The sequence below is a fragment of the Accipiter gentilis genome, chromosome 15 (assembly GCF_929443795.1).
Source record: "Accipiter gentilis chromosome 15, bAccGen1.1, whole genome shotgun sequence".
Taxonomy (NCBI): domain Eukaryota; kingdom Metazoa; phylum Chordata; class Aves; order Accipitriformes; family Accipitridae; genus Astur; species Astur gentilis.
This window is the reverse complement of record NC_064894.1, coordinates 15,904,339-15,925,919: the sequence shown is the minus strand read 5'-3', so window position 1 is coordinate 15,925,919 and position 21,581 is coordinate 15,904,339. Positions and strand designations below refer to the sequence as shown.

The following is a 21,581-nucleotide window of genomic DNA, read 5'->3' as shown; positions in this document are numbered from 1 at the left end:
ACCATTCTTACCAAGATACTGAACTTGGGATGTTGCGAGCGGAAATCCAAGCTATCTCCGAAGAAAACAATGTCTTGATTATCCTTAGTCTAACCAGTATCCTTAGTCTAACCAGTATCTGTGTGGTGTCTTGCTTTGATACTACTAGCCAAACTCTATCCTGGATGGATACTGCACATCTTGTGCAGAAGGGGTCCTGCTGTCTTGACAAGAACACAGTAGTAGGTGCAAGTAGTAGATGGAAAAAACCTAGTTGCTGCAACAACTGGTACTCCATGTAAAAGGCCTGAAACTGTCACTTGTAAGATAGTTTGGGTACCTAGTACTTCCATAAAATCCTCCAGTGTTATAGTGCGTCTGTAATAAGTAGACCGCTCCTTTTTGAGGAATCTGTTTTGCTCTTTGGTGATGAGTCATAACCGGAGTATTTTTGGGAAGTTAGTAGTTAAATAATGAATTTTTCAACAGACTTTAGTAGTCACACTGATGTTTATTCTCAAGATAATATTTACATAAGATTAATTCAGGTTGTTGAGAGATTCCCATAACAGATCTTTAACTAAAAGCATGAGGAGGCATAGGCACATGAAAAACTCTAAACAGCATATGTGGAATGTGAATAATACAATTATGTTAAATATTTCAGTCTTGACCTCGTGATGTATTTAAATTGATTATCAGGGTCCACCCTGGCAATTTCATAGGGTAAGCAGGGTTCTTTGTAGAGAGAGAAAAACAAATTGTGTCACACTTCTAAATACATATAAATTAATATTTATAATTAAGTGTTCAGTATTTAAACCTGATTTGGAGCTGTATGAAAACAGCCGTTGTAAACCTATTATTCTAAAGGTGGGTGGTAAATCAAAAGTCTGTATCCTTATAGAATGTTATACAGATTTGAATCTATTGGTGATATACTTGTTCTTCTAATTGTGAGAGTGTGGTTCTTTAGTCATTAACTCTCACTTCTGTAATGTCTCTTTCACGCAGATACTGCTGTCACTGGCATTACATATATTGATTTGATTTCCAAATTCAGAAATGATTTTAAGTACCAGGGTGATTTGAGAATAGTTGTGCATGAATGGATCAGGAAGAGCATGAGGATATAAAAATTCAGATTCATCTCATCAGATCTAGGTGTCTAGGAGTTAGTTGGCTAAACTAGTCACTCTAGGTTCTTTTTATTGTCAGGGAAGGGTAGCAACAGTTCTTTATCCTGCAGTGAGTTAGATGAATTAGTCTCTCTAGGTGCCCATTCCCCTCTATTTGCTTTAGAGGGACAGTAAGTTGATATTCAAACTTGGACTACTCATTGTTTAGGGATAAATTGAGTTATGAGGTGCTTTGTCCTGCCTCTCTTCTTTCAACATTTCTGCTATTGTGTCCTTGTTGAAGGTAAAATGTGCTGAATTATGTTATTTAAGCAAAGTGTTTCTCACTATTTCTACTACCTCTGAATAGAATTCAGTGGATTCAGAGGTCCTAAGACAGAGTAAGTAAAGTTTTGTCTATACTATGATTATTTCAAATACAGTGCTGGTAGGTCTTAAAAACATTAAAGCGTACAGAGAATTTTTATGTATTTAGCACTTCCTTTTGCTGTTTTGCTTATTTTGTTTCACAATTCAGGGAACGTAAAACTGAAAGATGAATCACAAGAAGACTACTTAGCATTTGAAATGCATCAGTCTGAGTGAATTTTGTTAAATATGGAATAGTAATCAAATAACGTACATGACTTGAAATATGCTGGTTTATGCATATTAAAAGAATGCCTTCCAGTAAATTTACCAAAAAGCAGATTTTGTGAAATGTTGTGGGAACATTAACATCCTCATGCCAACAAAAACATATTCTACTAGCATTATGCCTAGTCATTAAGGATTTTTCACTTAAAAATAGCAACAATAATAGCTATTAAATCATTTGAAATCTTTTTCTTATCTTCCCAAGAACATCAAGAAAATCTAATCAATCATTTTTTCCTTTTCCATACTGTCAGACAATGAATCAGTATTTACTGAAATTCCTTTTCACTTAGGCCTCAGCATCCTGTTTTCATTTGGTTAAATAATGCTTGAAAGTGGCTTGGAAGAAATAGCACAACCTGTAACTTATGCAGAATTAGGAAACGGTCTTTGTTGTATGAGAGATATATTTCAGATATTAATGAAATAATGCATTTTCCAATAGGTACTTGTAGCTATATTATTTAACTGCAAAAAAAACCCGAACAGCCAAAACCAGAGGAAATATTGGTACATAAAATGCAATTTCAGAAAATGACACTTCTCCAAAAAATTGTATTGCATGTTCTCTTTCAGGTGAGACCTTCTGAGGCTCTTGCTAGTCACCATTATCTCTGTACTTGCATTAAAGAATTATGGATTCTACTTATTCAGTTGCTGGACCACAGAAATAAAGGGTCTCACACAGAGGTAATGGAAGAGTACTGTTACACATGCATGCGTGTTAAATATGCAATACAGTCACCAAATGTCCCCAGATTGCCCTGAATGCACTAGTGCACATATCTGATAATAGAACTGAGCTTCATATTTGCTTTAGGAGGACTGCATGCTAGCTGTGATGCTTTAGGCCGCCGTCTTGAATGTGCATCACATCCTGACTCTAGGTTTGTGGTGTACTGTTTAGTTATGACCTAGTGCACTGATAAGGAGTGCTCCTTTGTGCCAAGGAAAGCAAAGCAAAGGAACAGACTGTGAAAGTTGTATGGTAGAACAAAAGAAAAGAAATCATCTTTACCCATTTTTTAAAAAAAATATTATTTGCTATTTATGTGCTATGTCATGCAATGGTTCATCTGCAGGCATTAGAAACATGAGTACAGTCAGACCAATGATCCATCTGGCCCATGTTTCTGTCTTTGATACCCATTCCTTAACTACCTGTACAAAAACAACCTGGTTTTTGTTTTTGAATCTTGTAGTTGCTGACTTCTTTTGATGCCCCCTTACACTTTTATTGGAAGAGCCAATCACTACCTGTTCTCCTTCCTTGTACCACTATTACTTTATCTGTCTCTTCAGTTTTTTTCTGGTATCTCTTCCCTTCTGCCTTTTCTAGGCTAAAGAGTCTTACTGTATTTAGTCATTCTTTTTACAGGTGCCATTCTTTGCCTGTGGTCATCTTTGTCACCCTTCTCTGAACCTTTTTCCATACTACTACATCCTATTTCAAATGGCAGAGTACCAGCATTGCATGCAGTATTCCAAGTATGGGTTAGGTGGCCATATGATCTTATACATTGCATAATGATGTTTTCTATTTTGTTTTTTTCCTTTGCTAATATTTTCTAGTGTTTTGATTTTCCTTTTACTGCTGATTAGAATTGAGCTGGTGTTTCTCTGACTGAATATTAAGAAGTTTCAAAATCCTTTGAAAGTTTTCTGAAATAATCTTTATAAACACTAAAGCTGCCATCTGCACAATGAGTACTGTTCACTTACTATAGAATGAAATACTTCACAGTAGAGTGTTTGTACTCATAGCTATTTGCTCATTAATGACAACAGATGTAAAGGTGGACAACACAAGTGAAACTTCATTAGTGTTAATTGTTCATGCTAGCACTAGCATGTTGAAGCATAAGTTAGGATCAGGACCCAGCTGAGGTGGGTGAAATGCAGGTGCAAAGAAGTTGCAGAGAGTTTCTGTGTAACTAGGGAAGATAGGCACAGGCCGTAAGAAGTAGTAATGTGGTGTAGACAGGGATCTGAGCCAAAGAATTAATCAGTTTGTCAGTGCTGGAACAGACTTGGAACAAGACAGGGAATTTGAACTTCAGTTTGCTGTCTTTCACATTGATTCTCTACCATCTACTACTATATTCCTCTTGGTTAGGTTAGGCTGGCACTAAGAGTTTTACAAAAATCTGTTATAAAAAGTCTTCATTAAAGAACTGTAATCTCACGTGAGTCTTGGTGCACCATCCCGTCTGCACATCGTCATTCCATCAGCTTGTAATTTTGTCTGTGAAGTATCACACCATGTTCTTCCTTGTGACCAAAGCTTGTCCTTTCACAATGCTTTTTACTGGCAATTTAAAGCTGATATTCTAAAGTAGCCCCAGGTTTTCTCTGGTAATAATGAACACTGGTTTTTGTTATTTTCTTTAAATGACTTGTCATCTTGCTTGTTCTCTGTAAAAGCAAATTAATCAATAAGTATTGTAGAGAAAATTGTTAACATAGGCTTTGTAATTCAACACAGTTCAAATTTACTTTTGTATTTTCTATAGTGTTTCTGGAGCTTGGTGAACAAAAATCTAAAGAATATTTTTGAAAGGCCAAGTAGTTCTGAAAGGATGTCTGGTTTTGAAACAATTCAGTGTAAAGACCCGTTGAGTTTTAGCTGGTGGATTATTACTCATCTGGCATCACTCTACCAGTTTGACCGTAATGGAAATCTAGATGAAAAGGTGGGTATGCTTTTTTCTAAATACCTAAAAGTTGTTATAATTTATTCAGGTCTCTTAACTTTGCTTGGTTATTTTTGTTGACAGAAACCAATTCATGTTGTAATACAGGAATTTTCACACTCCTTAAAAAAAGGTCCTTTAAGATTGGTGGTGTTAAAGTCTGCTTTGTACAAGTTAGTAAACATTCCAGGAGCCCCTGACATATTCGTGTTATACACCACATATTCAGTAGATTACTGTATTTGGGAAACTTGAAATATCCCAACTAGTTAGTAGCACATATACTTAATGATGTAGCATATGTTTTAAGACTGTCTGCCTGCAGCATAAATGCTTCACTGGGTTTATTGTTTTAGGAACTGAATACATTAGAGTGTACTGTACGAAGTATAAACCTCAAACATTGACTGTGTAATTGTTAATGCCACCTTTTTTTTTTTTTTTTTTTTTTTTTTTAAAAAAAAAGTGGTAGGTCTGTTCTGGATAAATTCCAATCTGTCTAATTGCATTCCTTTTGCATCACAGCAATGGCATGATGAGGTGCACATATATTTGTGTATGCAGTTTAATTTTCTGTATTGGTGCGGTACCAATAGACACTGTTTAATAACTGTTGAATTCAAGTTTCAGTTTAGGAAGTTCTGGCGGTAAGTTGCAAGATGTTTGCTCTTAGAAGGTGGCCTTAGATTTTCTTACTAGCTAGAGCAGGCTAGTCCCCGATTAATCAGGTCCTTGTCTGTGAATCTCATTGTGAGGGACTTGACATTACCATGCATTCTGTAAGGGACCTAGATGACACCTGCATATGCCATTCCTACACCTGTAAGATATATATAGGGCCATACTTGGTACTGATGCATCAAATTCCTTCATGGATCTCACTGCAGTTTTCTGCAGTTCTGGTATCATATAAACCCTGACGCTTCTTTCATTCTCTTACTTCATCCTGCCTAGTTTTAAGTTTCTAATCATTTATTTGCAAGGAAATAAGCATTTGTTGAGGCAATTCATCCTTTTTGAGAGGTATGAAAGTTGACCATTTTTCTTAATTGGCTATAGAGGGAGCTGACTAGAAGCCAAAGAGATAGCTGAAGATTCAGAAATCTAGATTTTGTGGGCTTTTTTTGTCTGATAGTGTTTTTGGCACTAGGGAGAATCATGTCATGCCATCTTCTGTCATCTGTCCTTCTGTTCTTTGATCTTTTGCCTCATTGTAGTTTGGGGGTGGGGTGGGGTGTTTTTTGGGTTGGTTGGTTGTGTTTATATTCCCTAGTTTGCCAAGCACCAAGCACCTTGGCTTCTTCCACAAATTGGGCTCAAATGCCCTTTCTTGTAAAGTGTCTTTTATTATTTGTAATTTAGTAGTGTGTATTAAACCTGGAAATGTCATACCCTTTTTCCCAAAATCTTTACCATGTTTTCCTGTTCTGACTTGGGACGAAAAGTTGAAAACCTTGAAATACGTTTGTGAACTGCAGATCTGTAAAAAGGGAAGAGTCTGATCACATCAGTTGATCAGTTTGTTTTGATAACTTAAAATCCCCCCCATCTTTAGATCTTTAAAAGCATTAGTATATAAACAGAGAAGGAAGGAAAACTGTTGAACTTATGTGAATACTTTTAATCCTAAGTAAAATTAGACTTTCTAATAACAGTAAGAATTACTTTAATTGATTTTTACCTTGCAAATTCCCTGATTTGTCAAAAAAAAAAAAAAAAAAGATTGGGAAGGTGTGGCAACTCTGCTTGAATATTTAGCTGAAAAACTCATGACCATTTCTGGTGACTAGAGGACTTGATCAATGTGGGATGCTTATGTTTCTGCTGCTTGCAGGTTGACAGATCCTTCAGGATCCTGTGGCAGGCTGCTCATTATCATGTGGTTCAGTCTTTTCTGATAATACCATTGCAAAATAAAGCAACCTCTTATTCATACAGTATAAAATTGCAGACCACATCTGATTGTTATACGGAAGTTGTCTCAAGCTTCACTTGCTTTTGCCCCATTACTATGGTAGTGGGGGAGGACCACAAACCGTAGTGTATTTCAGGGGGACATTGGGGAAGATTAGAATTACTATACTCCCTGCTTATTAGAGGAACCTACATGGAGAGAAAAGGTTATTCCCAGGTTGAATACGGAAACCAGTGTGAAGCAGACATTTATCCTGGGTTTCTTATATTTTATGCCCTAATCAAAATGCAGTGATACTGTTTACTTTGATCATTGGATTTTTTTTTCCTGTCTCTCATACTGATACATACTATGTATTTAGCCTCATGAGAGATTATTTTTTGCCCCAGGCACTATATTATTTAAATAAGCCAAACAGATGTAGAATGGAAAAAAGGATTCCTGTTGTTCTTATTTTAAAGTAAGAATCTGAGATGCAGTGACAGGAAGTGACTTGCCCGAGATTAAATAATATTTTTTCCTTAGAGCCCACCTGGGAGAAGAGAATTTCCAAGTCTTGATTTGTAAATCATGAGACCGTCCTGTGCATGCTCCCCTTGATGTTTCCAGTAGTCTTTATGTTCAGACTGTTAGCTGTGCTTTGCATTTCTCTGAGTGGGGCTGTGAGTTTGTCCAGGGATCCCTGTTCTCTTAAGTGCCATGGGTGCTTACAAAAAAAAAAAATCTATCGCTAACAGCAGTGCCTTTTCACATACCACAGGAATGTAATCTGTGATGGATAGTTGATGGTAACCATTTTTCTTTAGGTCCAGTCTGCAATGCCCCCCCACCCCCCCATCCCCATGCTGAATTACAGCCTCAAACATTCTTTGAACATTACAAGACCGTGATATAAATTTGTGAAGTCAGTGGAATTACATCAGGGCTCAATGTAGTCCTGTTTTGTTGGTTAAACATCTGATATGATAGCTTCGTGACACATGCTTTCTTTTAATTAACTGTGATCAGAGGTGGGAGGGTGATGTGTCATAATGATGGTTATTCATGTGCTCTGTAGTAAAAATTGCCTCCAAGCCTATGTCATCTGTGGAAGATTTTCAATTTTTTAATGTGGTCTGCATGGCCTTGAGGTTATTATGAAAGCTTTTAAAATTCTAAATAGTTTTCAGACTTGCTTCTTTTTATTTTTTCCCCTTTAGCTCATATAACATAATTTCAAATATGCAATGATTCATGTATATTGAATATATATTTCATAAACATGAAACAATTTTTTCAACTACAAAATTTTGGCCAGGTTTCTTAGAGACTCTGTTGTGAGTGTTGTACAGTACATGTCTTTCCATAACCCTCCATTCAGGTCCCACTTCACTCTTCTGAAAAGCAGGATTTGTACATTTGAAAACCAAATGGGACCTGATGAGAAAATTTGCTACTTCTGAACATTGCAGGGGTCAATTTCAATATACCATGGGCTAGAGAAATATAGGCAGAATTACTTGGGGCTAAAGAATTCTTGCCTTTGAATAGAATAATCTGAAATGACCACATAGCAAGATATGCAAACATGGACTGCCAGCTGAGAAGCTTGGTATGGCTCTTCCAGGTAGTCAGCTGTTAGTCCTTGCAAAAGTTTCTTTCTGCAAACCCAGAGGGTCTCAGCTTAAGTTTTTGGTTTTAGCAGCACTTTTATGCCCTTGTAAGATCTTGAGGTATGTATTCTCTGTCAAGGATGGATTGTAAACCGTTGCCATGCCATATCACCAGGGTAGCAGGGAATACTGTTAGGATGTAAATTTAGTGAGATTTGCATGAAACAAGTCTGTTAAGATAGAGACAATTGAGGCTCAGAAAAAAAAAAAGCGCAGCAGGTGATTGGTGTCACTTTTTCCTGAGTTCGGGCTGAACCTGGGTGCGCTCTTGTAATCAATTTCAGTTTGTGTCAGGAGTTCACCCTAGATTACTCCAAGATCTTGTAAGGTGATCTGCATCTGCAGAAGCTGGAACTTTGGCTATAAACACCTTTTGTATAAATCATGTGTCCTTAGGCTATAGGGTTGCTAAAAGCATGTTCTGAGCAGGCTTCCAGACATTTAGAGGTCTCATAGTCATTTAGCATAACTCTAATATCTACTCACCACTGATAAATCTGACTTTTGAACAGTTGATTAGCTTTTCTTGGGATCTGCAGTAAGACCATGCCAGTGTGTAGGTATTCACATAACATCAAGCTCTAAAATACAGCAGTCAAAATACGACATAAAATACTAGCCAGAACTGTCTAGGAATGCTGATTGTGCATTATTGAAGTGCTACTTTTACTCCTTAGCTACTTGTTGATGCAGTGGCCTCTCCTTCTGTGACAGGATGCTAGCGCTGGTTTCATGAAACAGAGGCTTTGGCATTAATGACAGCTTAAGAAGTCCTGTTTACCACCCTAGGCATGGTATGCCTTCTGCTGTTGTGGTGCAATTATTTGTGTCCCTATTCTATGACCTCGGTCAGGCCCTCCTCCCTTTTTCCATTCTTTCTTTCTCTCCTAAAGCTCTGGGTCAGTTCACTGATCTGGTTCACACTGTCTCTTACAAACAGAAGTACCAGAACAACTGAGTGGTGGCATGCTACAGCTGTGAGGGCAGGAAGAACAGCTGCCAGGATGAGGAGGAAGCAGTGGGAACTCCTTAATTGATGCTGCTCAAGTTCCTGAAAATCACAGCTTTAGTGTAACTTCCTGCAGATCTGTCCTTTCATTCATATTTGTTCCATAAACAGTCTACAGACTGGGACTTGCTACCATCAGCAATCTTTCAGAATTCTTTTTTTCTTGTCATGCAAAAATGTAAAGCCACCAAGTAGTCAAATTGTGTTATGTTAGTATTAGTGCATCTTCCTAAAGAGTTCATCTTTAAAATGCAGTCCTTTCTGGAGTTCTGTGGAATTGTCACCAAGTTACAGCATTAAGTAACGTAGTCAGTAGCAGAGGAGAATAGGGCACAATGGTGTTGCTGCTGGAAAGTAGTTTTATTTCAATTACCAAAGCATAAGATGCCCTTTATTGTAAGCTATTTACAGACATTTAAAGGACAGGTATCTGCAGAATAATTTACAGGGCTTAACAGTGTGGTAGCGGAGGGAATGATGGAGGGACAATGATGAAAGTACTGTGGTCACTCATCTAGTTATCTACACAAGCTGAGTGTAAGAGATGATTTTTGGACCTCCTAGGATTCTAAGTTTGTTGGCTTGGTTGCCTTTTATTTTTTTTCCTGGGAAATAGCCTTAGTTGCAAAACCTTCTACCCTTTTCTTTTCTGCTTTGCCTAAGTATGTTTTTTTTCTCTTTCTTTTTAATATACTGTGCCACGCAACTGTCTTACTTCACTAGCATGGTCTAGTTGATTCAGATGGGTAGTCGTCTGTCTTCCCAAGCTGAAGAATATGAATTATGGGCCATATTTGACCTACACTATATTTTTTATTTATATAGGCCATTACTATCTGGCCAACTCCTCCTTACTGAATTGGCCAAAACAATCCTTAATGTTTGGCCTGGGAAAAATGAGTTAAAAGTGTGGGGTTTTTTTCCTTGAAAAGGAAAAAAACAAGAAAAGGTGACATTGTACCTTTTCCTCCTTCTTACCCTTTATATCTTCCTTTTTACAGAATGTTAAAGAAAGAAATTGTAAGACATACTTACTGCTTGTACTGATCAAAAATGCATGAATGTTTTGCTTCTTTACTAAAAGTGAAGGTTGGGATTGCAAATGAGTCACTGAAACCAGTTTAAATTGCGTACTCTATTTTGGGCTCTATTCATTTTTGAGGCCTAATTTTTAGGACAGATTTCAATTACGTTCATAAAATGAAAAAGCTGGTTTTAGTGATGACTACAGTATGCTGTCATGAACTGAAATGTTTCTGGAAATCTCTTGCCTGCTTATTTTCATGTTATTATGTAATGATTCCTGTGAGCAATACAAATGCTGATAATCATTATTTTTCAGAAACGGAAGGAATCCAATTGGAAATTTGTGGAGGAACTCCTTAAAAAATCCACTGATGCTCAAGTAAGTGTGTAAAGGAAGAAATAATGAACAAGGGAATTGTCAGGGATGCTTTCAGGAAAAGACAGTGCTTGAAACAAAGTCAAACTAACAAGCGTATTTTTGGAATTCTAGTGCGTTTATCACAGGTAAATGAACATCCTGGACGTAGCTGAACTATGGCAGTATACAGTTCTCTTCTTGTTAGTGGTTACACTTGCTTTAAAGTGGTTGTGCTTGATGCTAAATTGTCAGATAAAGGAAAAAGATAATTATCCTGGAAGGGAAGGTATTTGGCTACTCAGACAAGATGTATTCAGAATAAGAACTGGATGCTTAGAAAATGTAAACCAGATACTGAATGTAAGGATATCAAGTTGAGGAGACATGATGAGGGAGATAGTCAGTTGCATTGAAAATTCAGCTATATCCTCATCACAGCGGGAAGGTGACTTGCCTTGCTGAGCAATTTGTCTTACAGGCTTGAATCAAACTCTTACTGATAAGGTTCTAGTTTCTGAGCACTCATTTCATACCTTATCATTTTTCTTTCTGCAGAACTGTTAATGCAATGCTTCATGGCCCAGAGGTCAGAATTGACCTCCTTTTAAAATGCTTTTAAATATGCTGTTCATCACGTTTTTAAATATGTTACGTTGCAGCTCTGTAAATTTTTCTGAAGTTGCATGGTACAAATTGCAAATGCTGTATCAGCAACACCTATAAAAATAATTTCTTAATTTGCATATGCTTAAGACAAGAATAAACACGGTTATTTTCTTATTTGGTTGCTCATGAAATAAAACGCCTGCAAAGTTCTATTGTTGAAAGCAAAAGAGGAATCAGTTCTTTTTGTTATTATTACTGCCTTGCTCATGCAGCAGCAACAGCTGCGGTTGAAGCTGGAGTATGGAACAATACTTGTTACAATTACAGTTTTTGCAAAAAGATATCTTGTAGTTGTTAGGATAGTTGAAACAATAGGGTATTTAAAAAGTTGGAAAATCATGCTGTACATAAAGTCTAATGTTTATGTAACAAGGTTAACTCTTTTTGAATGATTTCACAGTATGTAACTGAATACGCACATTGTGCATATACATTAAAACTACAGTTATGACTTCACTTATTGCGTGCTTACTGTTCTGTAAGAGAAACTGGAGAGATTTACATGAGATAAGAGGCATAAAAACCATGAGTGGCTTATTAGCCACCTTCCTGTGTTGCATCTTCTGTATGTCAGCAACCTGAGAAACAGTAAGAGGACACTTGTAACTACGTTTTTCTTCAAAATATTCCTCTTTTCTTGTGAGTGTTTATTACTTTGAATAAAGATTACTCTGAAGTTGAATATACATAAAATATACAGCTTTTTGATGCTTCTGTTAAGTATTGAATTGGAGACAGTTTAGAAAGGCAGCTAGGTGGCCAAGTTCAGAAGATTCGAATAATGAGTCAGTCATGACACAGTAATATGAGGCAAATATCTGTTTTAATTTCCAAAGGCAACCACTGTTGGAATTAAAACAAACCCTCATTTGCCAAGGATATGTTTGCAACTATTACCAACCGTCTAAGGAGCCATCTAGTTTATTTCCTTTTTTTTTTTTTTTTCACTTGTTCATTGTTTTTTCTTGCATTATGGAGTTAGCTGCTTGTAGGAGATGCTCCTTGGAGAGCATTAGTCCCTATATGTGTGTGCACAAGTACATGTAGGTACTTCTATTAAAAAAACACATCCTGCTTCCTATCCCTGCACACCAGCCTTCTTGACAGTGTCTAAGAAGATTTTCTTTTACCAGTAGACATGTCCATCTCCTCTGTTGATCTGTCAGCTTCATGTGGTCACTCTTATCTTATCCTTTTGCATCTCTGAAGTATCTGCTGAGTGAGTATGTTTGAGACCAGAAAATGTAGGAATGAGAAGCACAAGGAGATATCAAGAAGTCAGTAATGAATTGAAACATGGAGAAGCAGGAAAAAGCAAAAGGGAGAATAGTGGTCTTTGAATGAACAAGAGGACAGTATTGATGATACTGCCCAGTAACACTTGGCTTGATTTTGTTAGTAAGTCCTACCTGAGCCATCCTTTTCAGCATATACCCTCTGTTATTTCTACTAGAGATGCACAGTAATAGCTGTGCAAAATAAGTTAGAAGAAATGATAGTGCTGAATCGCTCATTTGCAAGAAAGGGCAGGAATTGGTGGTTGGAAACTTCATTTTTAAGTATATGGGAGCTTAAAAACTAAGCATGTTCAGTACATAGTATGTCCATCAACCTCATAATCCACTTGTGCTTGTTGCTCCCTAATTTCAAAACCAGAATGGGAATATACAAAGGGTGGGAGGAAATGGAGATTAAATCAAGTATGCATAGTTTTGTGTATTCAAAAGCATCTGAAAAAGGTGCAGATCATACATTTGTAATGTAAATTGATAATCTCCTTCCTACCAGTAACTGTTAATTTCTCTTCCTGTGAACTTCAATTTCTATGTTGTGAAAAGATGATTTAATAGGCACTGTTGCAGACATGGATTTTGAGGGTAGGGGAGTGCCATGAAAGTAGAGAAAAGAATGGTCGCCTGTGATGATGAATCAGCAGAAACTGGAGTTAGCTTTCACATCCTTAGGACAGCTAAGTATTGGGATGCAAAAATTACTAACCAGTGTTAAACCTGCAGCATTTGGATAGTTTCAGTAAAACGGTTGAGTATAGTGATTCCCAGCAGAGAGAGGGCAGCCCTCATGCAGGCAGCAGAGCACCTGAACCACCTTCATCCAGGATATGCCTGATTTTGAGGATGGTAAAGACTTCCTGAGGAGATGTCCTATGTGCAGGTGAAGGTGGCAGAGGAGTGCTGCAATGCCCTGGAATTGCCCTGCAATTCCTCCAGGTAGGAACTCCTTCTTTATAATGTTATAGTCAACCTGCTTTTGACCAAGGAAAAGATGTGAAGGTGGTATTCAGGTTAGGGGACCAATGGAGATGGGAAGCATAAATACTCTATTTGTGAGCTGTAAATAAACATAGGAGCAATAGTGGATACCTGTGCAAGTGTAGAGTGCTGCTTTCTTGGATATATCCTTTCAGTTTCAAACAGTTGACAGACTGGTGAGTTTCTCAGCTGGAAACCGCTCCCTTTTTTTATAATTCTCGATGGATAGAGTTGAAGACAATTACTGGTGCAAAAGATCTCCCATCTGTATCACACAAAAGGATGTTTATGGGGAAACTAGTTACGTGAAGTATTCCCCACTTCTGTTGTAATTTGGATGTCTGTTACTGGGCTAATGACAAAAGTAGAGCTGGTTTACAATTCTATTTGTACTACAAAATGAAAAAAGGTTGTAATAGAAATATTAACATAGCTGTATTTTTATACTAGGCAACATCAAACTGACTAAATTTATGGATTGTCAGTATAAGATGAATTTGTATTTACAGAGTTTTATTGTAAGTGAGAATCAAAAGCTTTTTTGTTCATAAGAACTAACAGCAGTCTGTCTTATTAGCCTTCTCTCATTTTAGAAAATAAATGCTTCATGTTGTTTCATTTCTGCCTCAATTTTGTCATACCTTCACTATATTTTTTGTTTAATTCTACTCTAAAAGAGATACAGAAGTATTTGTTGGAGTTCTAGAAAACCAATTTTGTTACTACAGTAGGAGGTCATAAGAGAAAATTGTTGTGTTTAGATACTAGTATCATTTTGATAGTATCTGGTATTCTTCCCTTCTGCGATAAATTAAAAGCTGACTACCTCAAGAGTTCTGGTAGTATTTCCAGCAGTGCAAGAGAACATTTTAAGCAAAAGAGCAATGAGAGAGTCCATTAATCCCAGGGATATTTGAAGTCTGGAGAACTTTCATATTAAATTTGAGATAAAGCCTTCAGTACTATCCTGGTTTTGAAAACTGTTCTAAAACTATTGTTGGACAGATAAATAATCGCTGAAATTGAAGCTGCTCACAATACCATATTTACTGTTGAATTAATTTAACTGAAGCAGTCATTGTTTGTTGAAGTAGATCCTAAACATAATCCTATGCACAAATTACAGCTTTAAGACTAAGAATTCTCTTTCTAAAGGGTATGTGTTTAGGTTTGGGTTTTTTTTGGTTTTGGTTGGGTTTTTTTTTTTTTTTACATCTTTCATAATGTTAAACCATGACATGGGTAGATCTCTCCAGAGAAGTAGATATGTTCAGCTGCAGTATTTTGTTTTATATCAAGACTCTTGCTTTTGTTCATTAAAAAAAAAAAAAAGCAGCTGTTGAAAATGGCTGCAGTTCTGTCCCTTGTGGTTTTTTTATAAAAGATTGTTATTTTGGGAAGACTACTGATTTAATAGTTACAGTTATGTCGTAAATAAAAACAATACTTGAGGGTCACCTTTCATTTGTAGGCATTTTTATTATATTTGAACTACTATTCTGTACATCTTTTAATGAGTCTCTCCTGAAGAGTTTCTTTTCTATTTCAGGGGTTTTGTATGTTGTTATACATAATGTTTTGAATATATAATTTTCTATGGCAACTGAAAATGCCTTTTCAATTTTCAAGTCGTTTTAGAAATATACCACTTTAGAAGCCATACACCCTACCTTAATTGTTCGTGAGAAGGCAGACATGATTAGAAGTTATTGTAGATGATTGGTGTAATTGTTTACAGTATTCTGATAAAGTGTAGCAAATAATGTTTTTGACATGAATGTATAGCCAGGTAGAGATAAGTTAATGAGTTATAACTCCTTTGTGTAGCACTGAAAACAGGGGAAAAAAGCAGCTCTAAGATGTAGTAACCTATAAGAAGTAGCATTGTTGGTAAGAGCAGAAGTCCTGCTCTTTCAGTATCAGGTACTTAATGAAAGACTATTTTAGAACAACAACCACTAAACAAACAACCAACCCCCCAAATAAACACACCCCTTCCCCCCCCCCCCCCAACAAACCCCAGTACAACCTAATGCTATCTTTTTCCATCATCTGGCATCAGTGATATTTTTTTTTAATCATTATGATTATTATTTAAGCCTTTTCTAAGCAAGGTGAGCCTGGGACATAATTCAGGATATAACAGTGTAATTGGAACTGAAGGGGTTAACTTCCCCATGCCTTATCTGAGGCATGGTTTTCTTCATTTCCCTTCCTGGGTGTCCTGGTTTCAGCTGGGACACAGTTATTTTTTTCTTCCTAGTAGCTGGTATAGTGTTGTGTTTTGAGTTCAGCATGAGAAGAATGTTGATAACACACTGATGTTTTCAGTTGTTGCTCAGTAGTGTTTAGACTAAGTCAAGGATTTTTCAGCTTCTGATGCCCAGCCAGCGAGAAAGCTGGAGGGGCACAAGAAGTTGGCACAGGACACAGCCCAACAGGGCAGCTGACCCAAACTGGCCAAAGGGGTATTCCACACCATGGGACGTCATGTCCAGTATATAAACTGGGGTGAATTGGCCTGGGTGTGGATTGCTGCTCAGGAACTAACTGGGTGTTGGTCGGTAGGTGGTCAGCAATTGCATTATGCATCACTTGTTTTGTATATTCCAGTCCTTTTATTATTATTTTCATTTTATTATTGTTATTATTATCATTATTAGTTTCTTCCTTTCTGTTCTATTAAACTGTTCTTATCTCAACCCACAAGTTTTACTCACCCCCCCCCCGATTCTCCCATCCCACTGGGTGTGGGGGGAAGTGAGTGAGCAGCTACGTGGCGCTTAGTTACCAGCTGGGGTTAAACCACAGCACTGGGGCTATGATTTTGAGTCATAAAACTAATCCTGTATCTTTTTTTTATTTTTCTTACCCCTTTTATTCCTCTTCAGCTTATTTTATGCAGTTAGAAATTCCAGGCCTGTGTAGTGTTTGGATGTATTTGAAAGCTAGAATTAGGTCAGGGGTTTCTCTTGTCAGAGAACAAGTTCGCTACTATCCCAGAGATATGTTAGACTTACATGTGTAAAAGTCTTCCCTTAAGACAACTACACAGAAGGTGGTCCACTAAAGCACTTTTATAGTCAGCGGAGACAATAAAGCCCTTCCAGGGCTTATCATCCTATACTTACCATATTAAAGTAGATATCTAAAATAGGCTGGATTGAACACATGTTTTCAGTCTAAGCATGGAGCTCCTAATATCCTAGCTCTGATGCAAGTCCAGTTTTGCTGACATCAAAAGCTGGATGAGATGAATCCCACTCTCAGTATCCCACTATTACAACCTGAATGCTTCACTGTGTTCAAAGTATTTGGCATTTCCTATTTTCTTTCCTATGAGACACCTTGCTTTTGTGTGCAAAATTGGAACTGATGCATATGAAAAACGTGGTGTGGTGTCAGAAGTTTTTTTGTCTGTTTTTTTTGTTTTGGTTTTGTGGGGTTTTTTTTCTGGTATTCAGGGACTTACTTGCCTTTGATTTAGAGCTGTCTGGGATGTTAGCAGTATAACCATGTTGCAGAGATTTGAGAAGGAACATGATTCAGAAAGAAAAGATCCTCCTGTTTGGAACAGAGAAACATGAGTTCTCCGATACACTTTCCCTCTGTATTAGTTGTGAATGAGCTTTCTTTTGGATTTACATGACAGAAGGGCTTAAATGTTCCACTAACCCATGCATTCAGTATAGCTAATGCCCCATTTACTGTTTTGTGAGTGTCGGTCTGTACCATGCAGTCATGTTTCCAGTTAGGCTCACCTATTGAGTGGGCTGTTATCTTAATGTGTCTACAGCTCTGTGGACGCCTGAAATGGTGCATGATGAACTAATATATTGGCTGGATTGCAGGTTGTAATTGTCAGCTTTTATCTTCTAGTTCATTGCTCATATTAGCAGATGCATTTATTCAACATTATAAAATTAAAAATAATTTTTGTATTAGGAAATTATTCTTAATTGTCCGGTACTGTTGGGTTTATGTGTAGACAAGGTGATGCTCCCCTCCTCAAACTTCTTATTCCCTTTTCAAGACTGCTGTGTTAGAGGAACACTTACGAATGCATCTTCAGTGCTGTTTGACTTTGTGTAGTTTCTGGGACTTGAACCTATCTATTGTCACCATACTCTGGGATTATTACAGCAAGAACCTGGTAAGTAGACGACTATATTAAAATGTAGAATTGCATGTGGATGGTCCTTGATTTTGAGCAATTAATTCTGATTCTCCGATAGCCAAGCGTGATTGCTATACTTTTGTAAAACTGACTAGTCAATGGCAGTATCGCTATATTTGCTATATTTATTTAGGAAATCATGTTTAAATAGATTTTATGGTCCCTTACATTATGTCATAATAGAATGAATTATAATATATTTTTACTCTTATTTTTCATCAGGACTACTTATTTTAAGATCTTGCAAAAACACTTTGCACATAGTTACAATGCATTTTTATTTTTTGAGTCGTGGTAGGAACATATCCTTTTGTTTGTGTGAAGCATTGCATCTTATTGCCTTTGGAATACTAGCATTTACTGTTACTTATAATCTTTTCTGTTTTCATTTATTCTTTTAGAACAGTTGCTTTACTGTTCCTTGGCTTGGTCTGAAGGGTCTGGCAAATGTTAGTAAAACTTCTTTGTCAATGCTTGAGTTGGTAAAAAGTTGCTGTTGTGAACAGCAGATCCCCACCCTGTACGAGTCCAGCAACAGCTACTTCATTTTTGTCAGCATTTTGGCACGGATGATGAAGGAAGCAGAGAACAGTGGCGTGCATCCTTGGAAACAAATTAAAGGACGGTATGGCCGGTATTTAGTTTTCCTCATGTTGTGAGAGGTCTAGTCAGTCAGACTGCGTGGCCCTTCCAGCCGAAATTCCAAAGCAAGCGGGGCGGGGCGGGGGGTACTGTGCTCATGAGAAAGTGAAGGGGCTGAGGGAGCCAGGGTGAGTCATAATTTGAAGAAAGCAGTTGTTCCCTGAAGTTTCTGTTGCCAGCTGAGGCTGTGACAGGATCCAAGAGCTGGGTCCAAGAATCACTTTGGCACCTAGCCTGTGGTGATTTACTTAGTCCCACAGGCCAGGAATTTGGTACACTGGCAACCTGTGCAGTGGTACAACCCTACTGCCAGACAGGTAATGTAATTGCAGCACAGAAGTTCTGTCTGAGCTGCATGTAAGCCATGTGTGTTGTCCAAGAACAAGCAGACTGGCTCTTGCTAGGCCTGCAATTTCATTTATATTTCCATATTCTTTTTCATGGTTTCCAAAATTTCTTACAATATTGTTTTTGTGAGGGTTTTAATTTTTAATTTAATTTTGAAATTACTAATTAAGAGGTATGGTCAGTCATGATATAAAAAACCCATAAAATATATATGCTCTAAATCAAAAGCCTGATGTTTTATATATTTACTGAATCCTTAAAACTTCTATTATAGTAATGAGATTGTACTGATCATTAAAAGTGCTTACTTTTAAATTTTTTTTTCATTGGATATCGAATACTTAGCATTAGTTTTGCTTTGGGGTTTTTGTTTGATTTTTTTAAAAAACATTTCATTAAGTATTGATAAAAATAATTGAATTTTTATTAAGTATTGATAAAATCTTTTTGTATGCAAGTAATAAATATATTAAAAATCCACATGTGTATGCACACCTTACAAAATTACGTGTTATATTTCTCCCAAGAAAGAAGGGTTATCTTGGCTATCAGAAAGGGAAAATGTACCTAATGTCTATGTACCTTCATGAGTTGTTACAGTCAGTAAAGTTCAGGTTTAAAAATTACAACAGCTACATAGAAACAAATATGTTGTTGGATGCTGAATCAGTGTCTTGCGTTAGTTAGTAATTTGAATTAGCCTGCTCTGTTTTTACTGAAAACAAATTATACTTATATTTTTGTGCTATTATAGCTTGTTACTTTCCCTAATTTAAGAGGGGGGAATAATAATACGCAACACACACTGTGTCAGTCTGCTCAACCAGTATTCATCTTTTTCTACCTTGAATAAATCAATTGCACAAGTAGCAAAATTTAACAGCCTACAGCTATGATTTTGGGATGAACTCTGTTTTCAGCAGCTAACCAAGCGTTAATTGATGCATGAAGAACTTAAATGCCTGTCAGTAGTAATTTACTACTAAACAACATTAATTGGATTTGCTGTAATTTTTGGTGGCTAGACTTGATAACCTCCGCACCATTTCCAACTATTTTTCCAGGTAACAGAATAGGAAAACAACATTTATGGATGTTTAACTACAGTATGTGGAACTTAGTTTAAATTAAAGATGAAGGATATACCCAAGGCTTTAACTTTTTGATTTCTGTGTTTAAGCAAGCCGTTTTCATTTCACTCCTTCGTCATAGGAATGGTGACATTTATTTAAAAGTCCAGATCTGAGCAAAGATCACAGAAAAAACACTTACGTAAAAGCTTTCTGCTTTTTGTCAACCACTCAGAGTTGCAAAGTAGCAGTGCTTCTCACCATCAGCTACTGTCCTATAAGCAATACAGCTTAAAGGTTCTTAACATCCTCCTGCTGAAGAGAGGTTTCTCTCCCAAACGCCTCAGTTTCCCTGTTTTCTCTCAATCTTGTTGTCCACAGTCCGTATAGTAGGTGTGCAATACAGGTCAGTACAGACTTTGGCGAAGCACTGTGGAGAAAAGTAGCTGTCCATCAGAAATCTTCCTCTCCCTTTTGCTGCAGTGATTGTTAGGTAGGTGAGCCTTTGATCACAGCAGCTGTGGCAGTATAACATAAGAACAGAAATCAGTAGCTAAAGGAAGGAGGGTCCCTGGTCTTTTTAATTTTCTTTGTGCCACATGGAAATAAGGGATTTTCCAGGGAAGAAGTTGGGGTACAGGAATTATTTGCTGTTGCGAAGAGATGCCACTTGACAACTTCCTTCCCTAGCAGCCCTCATGGGCTAAATTTAATGTGAAGGCATGGAATGGAAGACACCCATCACAGACAAAGTGGAGAGAATCTGCTCATAACGCTGTGTTCAACTTTGTACTAGAGTTTGGATGAGGCAGAAGGGTTAGGCTGTACCTGGCGTTGAAAACTCTTAACATGTATCTTGTATTAGGAGCAGAAAATGAAGTAGCGTGTTTGTTCCAGTAGCCGAAAGAGTAGAAGAGGGGAGGGAAAAGAGGATATTTAGGATTTAAGGGTTATTGGAAGAGGATAACTGTAAACTAAAATAATGAAAATACAGTTTTAGTCTATCAAGCAGACCGAAAATTGCGTACTTTAAGAAACCTTCTCTTTCTTGTTTTTTTTGTTTGGGTTTTTTTAATGTAGAATTTATTCCAAGTTCCATCGGAGAAGAATGAAGGAGCTGACAGAAGTGGGGCTGCAGAACTTTTTTAACCTGTTCCTCATGCTGGCAATTGTTGCGGAGACAGAAGATATAGTGAATCGAGTGTTGGATCTTTTGGATTTCTTGACTCCATCCTCCCTCACCATGTCCCAGAGAGCTCTCATCTGGAGAGGTCATTTTGCTTTCCTTTTAATTTATGTTGAGAAGAACATGGACATTAGTGTCCTAGCTGAGAAACTCTCCAGTGCTTTCCGTGAGAAGGCAAAGGAGTTTTTAGTAACCAAAAATGACTACGCACAGAAACAAAATCTGTGGACTCTACTTTCAACCTACATTGATGGTGTCCAAGAAGTTTTTGAGACCAGCTGCTACTTGAGTCTTTCTGAGGAAAAGTTGCTAAATGATGGCTTCACTATGCTGCTGCCTGCTTGTCGAGGAACTGAACTGAGTATGGTCCTAAATTTTCTTCAGGTTGTTCTAGCCAGACTTCGGTAAGTTATTTAGTTAAATTGTGGCTATAGACTGGCATGCTGGTTTTGTGTTTAGGGTTAAACTGTAGTTCATATTAATTTCTTACTGAAAAAGAGTAAAAGGAAAGAGAAATGTCTGGAGGACTGTGAATGACACATTAAAATTAAAAATCCACCAATACCTCACTGCATTGAGAATAGACATGTTTCCTTACTATTTCAGGACATTAAGTTTGACATCCCTGATATTTTGTTATGAATTAGTGGCTCTGTAGAAAGTCATCCAGTTGCTACTGTTTCAGACAATACCATCTTTCTTTTGGCACAGGAAATTTCAAAATTATTATCTGTACTAAATTACTTAAGTTAGGGGGTTTTGGTGTTTGGTTTTGGGTTTGGTGTTTTTTTTTCTTCAGTGAATCTATTCTATTT

The 21,581-nt window shown here is 37.1% G+C and overlaps 1 protein-coding gene across 2 annotated transcripts in view; it reads left to right on the top strand.

The window, feature by feature from the left end:
* The window catches only part of MMS22L (MMS22 like, DNA repair protein), a 98,669-nt gene that overhangs the window by 15,580 nt on the left and 61,508 nt on the right, over positions 1-21,581 (top strand). For both annotated transcript variants that reach the window (XM_049817626.1, XM_049817627.1), the window contains 6 exons: positions 2,331-2,444; positions 4,268-4,447; positions 10,366-10,428; positions 17,377-17,496; positions 17,922-18,145; positions 20,661-21,170. In XM_049817626.1, the coding sequence (XP_049673583.1) occupies positions 2,331-2,444; positions 4,268-4,447; positions 10,366-10,428; positions 17,377-17,496; positions 17,922-18,145; positions 20,661-21,170 (1,211 nt within the window). The remainder of the gene's footprint in view (positions 1-2,330; positions 2,445-4,267; positions 4,448-10,365; positions 10,429-17,376; positions 17,497-17,921; positions 18,146-20,660; positions 21,171-21,581) is intronic.